A 9,015-nucleotide genomic window follows, 5' to 3' on the forward strand; every position below is an offset into this window, starting at 1 on the left:
AACTCACTTCTAGTCATCTGGCTGTAAAGGCCAGTTTCCCATTCTGTGGGAGGCCTTGCCCCAAGGCAATGAGGCAAAAAGCAAAAGGAAGACACCTGATGCTCTGTTCTGGCCTCTGCATGCATGTGCATGCAACACACATATACAAAGAAAAAGAAACTTGTGTTTCTTTCACAAGTCCTCAGCCCAGCAAAGCCCCAACCTGTTAGCAAAGTCATGAGGTTCTGAGTGAGGGATGAGGGTCACGGGTGGGGCCCATAGTCTTCCCATGCCTTCTAGAAGGTACTTCTTACCAGTACGGTTTCTTCTCCTCCAGAGTCATCCCTCGCCACAGCTGAGCTAGATCCTTGGTGGCAGCTGTGGATGCAGTTCCAGGACAGGCTCTGTTACAGGAAGGAGGAGGTCACAATGGCCACACCATGGTCCTTAGCCATTGTTCCTCTCCCACCAGCTTTCCAGTACCCTGTTACACTCTAGACTGATGCAAGACATATATATATGTCTCCCAAAGCGTGAATGACCTGCAGCCACCAACTACTTCATAGGATCCGGAACCCCACCCCCACACACAAACCCATCCTTCCAGTGAAGGCAACCAGCTCCTGGTGCTGGTACTCATCCCACAGTAAGAGGTCCAGGGCTAGCACTGGACCTAAGTCAACCCCATGGAAATGAGACTTCTAGGGCATCTGTCAGGACTGAGCCTGAACCTCCTAAGAACAACCTGCTACCAGTGTGGTCTAGCATGCAGGAGGTGACAGCTCAAGAGAGAGGCAGGACTGATTCAACCCCTCCTGATGGAAGTTTTCTTGAAGATGACAAAGCCCAATTAATTTCCTTCAGCCTGATGTCTCAAGTTGGCACTTGAGTCTGCTGTATAGGATGGAAAGGCTCAGCAGTGGGGTGCACATGGGGATGGTAAGCCCTTTATACCTTTAAAAACCTGGGTACCCTCACCCACCGGATGTACTGCTTCCGGTTCATCCTGCAGAACATGATGAAGCCATTAACACACTTTTTCTTCACCTGGTCAGGGCAGGCTTTTCTGCTATCTTTGGGCTTCACAGGGCCCTGGCTTGCCTGCTTCTTGATCTTCTTGCTGGCTACCGGCAGGCCAGGAGACCGCTGGGTAGGGGTCCATGTGTAGTCTCTGTCCTCATCACTTGAGGTCTGTAATCCCTCAGGGTTGGCCTGCTGCAGGACAGAAAGCTGAGCAAGGGAGAAGACCCCTGTCCTCCTTGGGTAGGTGGCCACCCCTCTCACCTCCTCCTGTTCCCACATGGACTCTGTGTCTGTGGCCTCTGAGCTGGAGCCACAGTTGGACAGCACCTTGACATTCTCATCCAGTGACAGGTAGCAGTGGTCCAGTGAGACAGAGGACTGGAAGTTAGGTGGGCCTGTGGGGCCTTCACAGAATACTTCCTGGATCAGATGAGGAAGAAGACACTGACTACAAGGTTAGCAGGACATTAGCAACAGCTTAGGTTAGACACCCTTGTATGTCTCCACACCCCTGGAAACTCAGGAACCTTGGCTCTAATGTCCCAGACAAGGGCCTTGTGGCATCAATGAGGAAACTGGGACTAGAGCAGAGCACCTTAGCTGGAAGGCACCGGTGCCCCCTCCCAACTGTACTGCCATAACAGCCTCAGCGTCAGTCCCAGCTGATTAGTGCCCCTCTCTCCTGCTCCCTCCTATGGCTAAGCTGGAAGCCAAAACAAAGTTGGTGGACACCAGTGGATTCTGTCTTTATGACTTTCAGGCACCATGAGGGTCAAGATGCAACTACCCACTGTGGGTAAACCTCATGCTTACAGAATTGAGGCTTACTTGCCCAGCTAAATTGGTATACTCCTGTAATACAAGCTCTCTGAAGGCTGAGGCAGGAGGATTGAGAGTTTGATGCCAGCCTGGGATCCAAGAAACCCTGGGTCAAACTCATGGACACTGAATAAACCACGGGAGGTGAGAGAACCCCCACCCTGCCCACCCCACCCTGCTTGAGGAGTAGCTGTGATCTTAGGCAGGCCTTTCCCAGGCCCCATATGGGCAAAAGTGAGCTCAAAGGCGGGTGGTGAAGACAGAGGTGGTAACTCTGGGAAAGACGAAGGTGTCAGGTGCACAGTGAGGGAGCCAAGCCAGGAAGGCAGAGTCTACCTCCTCTTGTGGGCCCTCCACTTCACAGGCAGCAGGTGAAGATTCCAAGAGACCTGTGAGCAGAGAGAGCACTGGCAGGAATAGGCTTTCTGACTGCACCAGGATAGCCCCTGCCCTGCATTTTCACTGTCTCCCCTTTGGAATTTCCTAGCCTGTGTCCAAGTCTCAGTCATAGGCCAGCTAAGGGCACAGTGACAGCTTTTTGGAGCCTCCACCTCACTACATGGCCTAGTAGTCACTGTATTGTGAGCAGCTGTAGCCCCCTCAAGGCCCTCTGGGAATCCATTGGGCTCAACTCAGGCCCAAGTATTTTTGGTGGGTGGTTGTCGCCATGTTTTATGAATGAATGAGGCTCCTCCCACTCCAGTAGCTTACCTTCAGTCAGAAAGTAGGTACCATCCTCCAGGACATGATCTGGCAGGATTTTGCTTGGGGAGCTGAAGAGGGAAGAGCTGACTCCTAAGATCTCATCCAGGTAGTTTGTCACATGCCAGGTATTGATCTGGGAAGACCCCAAAGCCAGTGGGCTCCCTGCAAAGGATCATGGCACTCAGATATGTGGTCAACCCCCAATGCAGCAGCAAGCTTTGAGGAGATAGCGTCAGACACTGGGGAAAGGAGACTGCCATTCGGAGTTGAGGTGGTATAGGAAATTGAAAGGCACATTGTCTGACAACACATCAACAAAAAAGGAAAAATCGTCACAGTATGCCAGGGCTAGCAGATTGACCCATAGCTCTGTGTTTAAAAGGTTCTGCAGTAGCTGGCTCAAGGAAAAGAAGGGATTGATTAGCAATGCCTGGCATAGCAACCAGGGGCAAAATGATGCTAGGCATAGTGTTTTCCATCCCTGTGCTTAGCAGATCCCCAGCCTTCTTCCTGATTTTCCTGCCATAGAAATCCTCTGGCCAGGAAAGTTCAGAAGGCTCAAAGCCTACAAGGAGAGGACTTGTAATCACCATTGGGGCTGTCCTCGGAGGTCCAAACAGGAAGCCAGGGGTCAGTGTCTGGGGCTTCTTTGTCTGCCTCACTGGAAGAACACAAGAATAGCTTCTGCCTGCAAGAATTGGAGTCAGAGGAAGACACAGAGCCCTGGACTGAGCTCACATGGCTAGCTGCATGAAACCCCAGGGAATTCAATCAGCTAGGCTTCTGCCCCCAAGTCTTGTGTGGAAAATGAGCTGGTAAACAGATGCTGATAACAGAAGGGTGCCTGTGGGGGAGAGTCTAAGGAAGACAAGAGGGCAAGTAGGAGAGAGAGTAGCTTCCCAAGTAAATCAGAGGCAGATACTCCAAGTAGAGGGACAAGGGCAGCAAGCTCAGAGCAGGTTGTGTGGGGACTGAAGAACATTTAGGCTATTTAGTGGAAAGCTGGTGGTATAAACAAGAGACGGCTGACATGGTGAGACAGGGTCACATTCTCCAATGCCAAGGAAGAGGGTTGGGCTCTACCTTGGTTCCGGGGCTTTCAAGCCCCACTGATCACTCAAAGTCTGTATTAGAGAGACGCACTCAATGGGTTAGAACAGGCTGGGAGGGAACAAGAGGCATGGAAGATCGATCAGCAGCTGACAACCACCAGGTTAGAAGGTGGGAAGCCAGACCTTCCTGGGAGCCTGCACCAGTCAGCATGCAGCTGGGCCCAGAGTGCCATTCAGGGAGCCCTAGCAGAGAATGTAAAGCCAGTTCTCATAGTCTGCTGATACAGCTCCAGCCAATTACACCCTGGGGTTTCCTTACCTGACACAGGGCTGTGCCCTGGTGAGGAAATAGGATCTCTGAACCTTGATGTCAGCATTAGGCTCTCCATCCTGGACTTCTATAGCATGATCACCTGGAGGAGGGGGTGTCAGAGTAAGATAACTATGTCTGAATATGGGACAGATTCCAGGGCTCCAAGACAGGAGGAAGGAGAGGGACCAGGCATGGTGCCTGGGTGAAGCTGGAGTGCATGAGTCACCCCAACATTGACTCATATCTCTATCAGAAGCTGCCACCAGATCAAATCTTTAACATGGAATAACAATGCTATTACAATAAGACCTCATGATAGCACACAAGAGTCCTGGCCCTGTCCCCAGCCCTGAGAGCCTTTTACTGATGTACAACATTATTAGGCCTATGGGTTAGCCCAATCACTGCCATATGAAATGGCATGTTTAGCTCCAAGTCACATAGCTAGCAGGAAGATGATGCCTCTTCTGGGACCAGGGCATTCTAGCACCCCAGCAAGTCTGGGTGGCCTTGGAGAAGTGGGGAGTTCCATCACTGGAATGAGAATTTAGTCACTAGTAACTATGTCACAAGCACCAACAGCTCATGGTCTGGCCTAGAGGGGGTACATGAACAGAGGAGCATGATGGAGAGGAACTGGGCACTTGGCAGCCTAAGAGCGAGTTCGAGGACGGGACTTACATTCCTGCCTGCTCTCCTGTCCTTTTGAGGGAATTCAACCCCTTCTCTCCTCTAATACAGTGACAAGGACAAGGGACAGTCTGGCTTCAGAGAAGCCCAGTAGGCATATGCTGCCCCATCCCCAGATTTGAGACCTGAGGTGTATATACACAAAGGTGATCCCAATCTTGTCCCTCTCTTACAGAGTCTGACACAAGAAAGGGAAGCTGGTAATGAAAGCCCCATGATGTAAGAGGCAGTGTCACCCCATTTGGTGATGTATGCCTAGATGATAAGACTGTCCAGATCAGAGTCTGTGAAAGAACACAAATGCACACGCATGTGTACACATGAGTGTGTGGGGAGGAGCAGAGAAAGAACACATGCAAATAAAAAAGGAACTCCCTTCTAAGGAAAGGCACCAACTTGTGATGTCATATGCAATGATGTTCTGAGCCACGTCCAAGAACACTAGCTGGTCCCCTTGTCCATCGCCTTCAGCCACAGACAGTTCAGTTGTGGCATAGGTGCTAGGGCTGAGGTCTCCCGAATAGGTGGCACCTTCCTCATTTTCTTCCTTTAGGCCTGGGTGTATGGTGATAGGATTTTCAGCCTGGTCCAGAGCTAGAGAGCGTCGAGGCTTATAGGGCCAGCCTGGACGCTCTGAGAGAATAGAGACAGGAGTCAGGGGGCTTGGTAGAAGCACTGCAATGCCTCAGATTTGGTTCAGGTAGGGAATTCTTCTGCTCTGGGATGACACATTCCAGAGCATTGCTTGTCCTGGAGCTCCCAGCATCCCAGGTGTGCCCAGCTCTTCAAATAGAGCTCACTGAGCCAACTCTGTGTACACAACTCTGAGCTTGTACTCTGACATGCCACACCAGGCCACTTCCAAACACTTAGGAAGTTTCTAAGCACCTCAAATAATTGCAGTGTACAGATGTGACTAGAGACTAATGATTAGGCAGGCCATAGCCCCATTTCACAGGTGTGGGCACTGAGTGCCTCAAAGGGTTGGGAAGCAAGGGTGTAGTGAGGCTGGACTAGAGCCAGGACTCTCAGCATTTCCACCCCGATCATGCTACCACCCTGTCTCCCTATGCCCTAGCTCAAGGAAAACAAATGATGACAGCAGCATCCTACATGGGCCTTGCCAGTGCTTCTGATATAAGCACTGCTTGGCAGTATCTGCTCAGGCTTTTCTGTAACCTTGAGAGGGGCTGGACTGTTGCCTGTCCCAATGAGGAAGAAATGAAAGCCCATGAAAGCCTGGGAGTGGACTCAGACATAGATTGGTGGGGTCTGACCCGGTGTGTTTTTGGAGAAGGAGCCTACTCTGTAACAGCGGTTCCCGTGCTTCCATATACCACACACACCTGACACTTGGGTAAACTTCTTCTTTCGAGGTTTCGAAGAGGTGCTCCCAAGGCATGGCTTCTGAGAGCTGGAGGGGGTGGAGTCTTGCTGTCCTGTCTGGCCAGCAGATGGGTTCCAACCTGGCCCTGGGAGCGGAGAGGGCACAAATCAGACCCCACTCCTGGACTTGCACATCCTCCTCCTCCCAGACAAGGCTTTCCTACCCTGGGTGGGAGGGAAGGTTTTCAGGCAGACTTTACCAACAGGGGAACTGAGATCTATTGCTGCACAGGCAAGAAGTCAAAGGATAGGGCAGGCAGCACTTAAAGGCCTAAGGCAGAAAAGTTACTGCAAGTTTGACACCAGTCTGGGCTATATAGTAGGACTCTGCCTCAAAAATAAAATAAATAAGGAAAAAATAAAAACAAAAGCAAATTAATGTGAAGGATGTTCCCTGGTTGAATCTTCTAATACTTCTCATGTCCACCCCGCTGCTTTGCCCTACAGACCTCATCTCTCTGCTCAAGCCTCTGTGCTGGCAGCCTCTTCCCGTCTGTATGTTTCACACCAGTCACTGCACAGTGCTGGGTAGCTGTGTGCTGCAGCCCCCATGTTGTTTGTATTAACATCTCTGATTCCCATGACATACACAGAAGGAAAGTGTTGGTGGGGTCCCAAATTACAGATTTCAGGACTGAAGCCTGAGAGGCTATGGTCACAGCAGAGTCTGAATTAGGATCTGGCTTGGGAAGGGCATGAAGCAACCCACTCAGTGCAGCATCTCCTCCAGTCACATCTGCTGTTTGCCTGTCGCTAAACAGTTTACGTTTCCTCATACCCACATGCTCTTGCTTGGGTGGTTCTGCAGTCTGGCAGGGTTCCTGTATGTGGTCCTTGAAGGCCAACCTTCCAGGCTTCCTCCTCCAAACTCCAAAACATGCATGTCTGTATTTTGCTTTGTTTCATTGAGACTGGGTTTTGCTCTTTAGGTTAGACTGGGCTGGAACTCATTGTGTAGCCTAGGCTGACCTTGAACTCAATGCAGTCTTCCTGTCCCAGCCTCTGAATGCTGAAGTAACAGGTGTAAGCCATTCATTATGTCTGTCTCTCTCCTGTACACCTCTCTGATGTAGTACCCTTCCCCAGGAAGAGGAAGATAGTCAATTGGTTTCCCTGACAGTCAGGAAAATGTGGTATAAAGGCACTGGAAGTGGAACTGCTTACCCACAAATCCACCTTTGCCATTGCTGCTGTGGAGCTTGAGCAAGGCTTTGACCATATCAATGTTTCTCTGGAGGTACTGGATGTAGTGCAGGACACGCAGCAGGATCTCCTTCTGTACAGAGACAAGGTTGAGAGTGGGACACACTGCCCACCTGTCATCCCAGCTCCCCCAGAGGCAGAGGTAGCAGGATCATGAGTTGGAAGCCAACCTAGGATGTATACTGTAAGACCCTGACTTGCACAAGGGGTCAGGACCGGACAGTATAAGGCTCTTGGGGAACAGAGACAGGACGTCTCAGACCCCACACTCTACACATAACCAGCAATGCAGCGTCTGGCACAGCTTCACCTATTCTGCTCTCAGGCCCCTAGCTTGTCCAGAGAGCCAGCTGAATACGGAGGCTGAACAGAACAGGGTTTAGAGACCTAAGGAGGCAGAGCTGGAGCTCAGGGTCGCTAGCCTCCTGGTCCCAGTTATTAGCATATACTGTTTGGTTTCTGGCCTTTTGCTTATACTTAATTCCCTGTCTGCCCCCCCTCTCTCTGTCTCTCTCTCTGTCTCTGCCTCTCTCTGTGTCTCTCTCTCTCTCTATCTCTCTCTGTCTCTGTCTCTCTCTCTCTTCTGTTTTTTTCGAGACAGTTTCTCTGTGTAGCCCTGGTTGTCCTAGAACTCACTCTGTAGACCAGGCTGGCCTCAAACTCAGAAATCCGCCTGCCTCTGCCTCCCAAGTGCTGGGATTAAAGGCATGTGCCACCACTGCCTGGCCCAGCCCTCCTCTTTTCATAAGCCCCCTCACCTGCCCACTCCTCCACTGAGCTTCAGCATGGCCACCTCCTCTTCTGACTATCTGGCTCATGCCATCCCAGCATTCTGAAACACCCTGGACTTCTTTCCACCTCTACATTTGCCACACTGCTTTCTGTTATCTGTTGCCATGTTCTTCTCTCCCTTTGACCTTGAGCTAGTTGAATCATGACTTTAGCTAACTTATTTCTGTATTTTAAAGGCAGAGAATGTTGAGGTGGCTCAGCTAGGGGCTTTTAAGGAAGCAGATTTCTCACAGCACCCAAAAGGGTGCTCCTAGCCAGTGGCCAGACATCACATACCCCACTACTACCATTAAATACTTCCTGAGCTGCTTCTGTAGACACAAAGCTAAAAGCAGTACAGGCAACGTGCCTTCATGGAAACACAGCTCAGCAAGGACAACAGACATTAAATAACTCAAAAATCATCAGCCAGTCATTTTTGTAGCACACCTGTAATCCATGCTCTGGAAGCTGACACAGGAACATTGTAAATTCTAGGACAATACCAAGACCCCATATAAAGAGAGAGTCAAAAGACAGGCTGAGAGACTGTGTGTGTGTTTAAAAGCCTTTTAAAAAGGCTTAGTCAGGGCTGACGAGATGGCTCAGTGGGTAAGAGCACTGACTGCTCTTCCAAAGGTCCTGAGTTCGGATACCAGCAACCACATGGTGGCTCACAACCACCTGTAATGAGATCTGACGCCTCTTCTGGTGCGTCTGAAGATAGCTAAAGAGAATTATGCCAGAGAGAGTGGGGCCGGAGCGAGTGGGGCCTGCAGAGGTCCTGAGTTCAATTCCCAGCAGCCATACACATGATGGCTCATGGCCATCCGTACAGCTACAGTGTACTCATACACATAAAATAAATAAAATAAACCTTTTTTTTAAAAAAAGGCTTAGTCAATGTTTGAAAAAGATTATCTTCAAGGGGGTCTTAAGGAATTGAAAGAGAAGAAAGGCTGGGTGGTGGTGGTGCACGCCTTTAGTCCCAGCACTTGGGAGGCAGAGAGACAGGCAGATTTCTGAGTTTGAGGCCAGCCTGGTCTACAGAGTGAGTTCTAGGACAGCCAGGGC

General features: G+C 50.5%; 1 protein-coding gene across 1 annotated transcript in view; it reads right to left on the bottom strand.

Moving 5' to 3' along the window:
* The window catches only part of Bhmg1 (basic helix-loop-helix and HMG-box containing 1), a 23,999-nt gene that overhangs the window by 1,647 nt on the left and 13,337 nt on the right, over positions 1 to 9,015 (bottom strand). The window contains exons 5-13 of the mRNA XM_031384117.1: positions 7,132 to 7,243; positions 5,928 to 6,053; positions 4,978 to 5,214; positions 3,898 to 3,991; positions 3,117 to 3,214; positions 2,533 to 2,688; positions 2,158 to 2,210; positions 962 to 1,422; positions 300 to 383 (exon numbers count right to left, since the gene is read on the bottom strand). Coding sequence (XP_031239977.1) covers positions 300 to 383; positions 962 to 1,422; positions 2,158 to 2,210; positions 2,533 to 2,688; positions 3,117 to 3,214; positions 3,898 to 3,991; positions 4,978 to 5,214; positions 5,928 to 6,053; positions 7,132 to 7,243 — 1,421 coding nt within the window. The remainder of the gene's footprint in view (positions 1 to 299; positions 384 to 961; positions 1,423 to 2,157; positions 2,211 to 2,532; positions 2,689 to 3,116; positions 3,215 to 3,897; positions 3,992 to 4,977; positions 5,215 to 5,927; positions 6,054 to 7,131; positions 7,244 to 9,015) is intronic.

The sequence above is a fragment of the Mastomys coucha genome, unplaced genomic scaffold, assembly GCF_008632895.1.
Source record: "Mastomys coucha isolate ucsf_1 unplaced genomic scaffold, UCSF_Mcou_1 pScaffold21, whole genome shotgun sequence".
Lineage (NCBI taxonomy): Eukaryota > Metazoa > Chordata > Mammalia > Rodentia > Muridae > Mastomys > Mastomys coucha.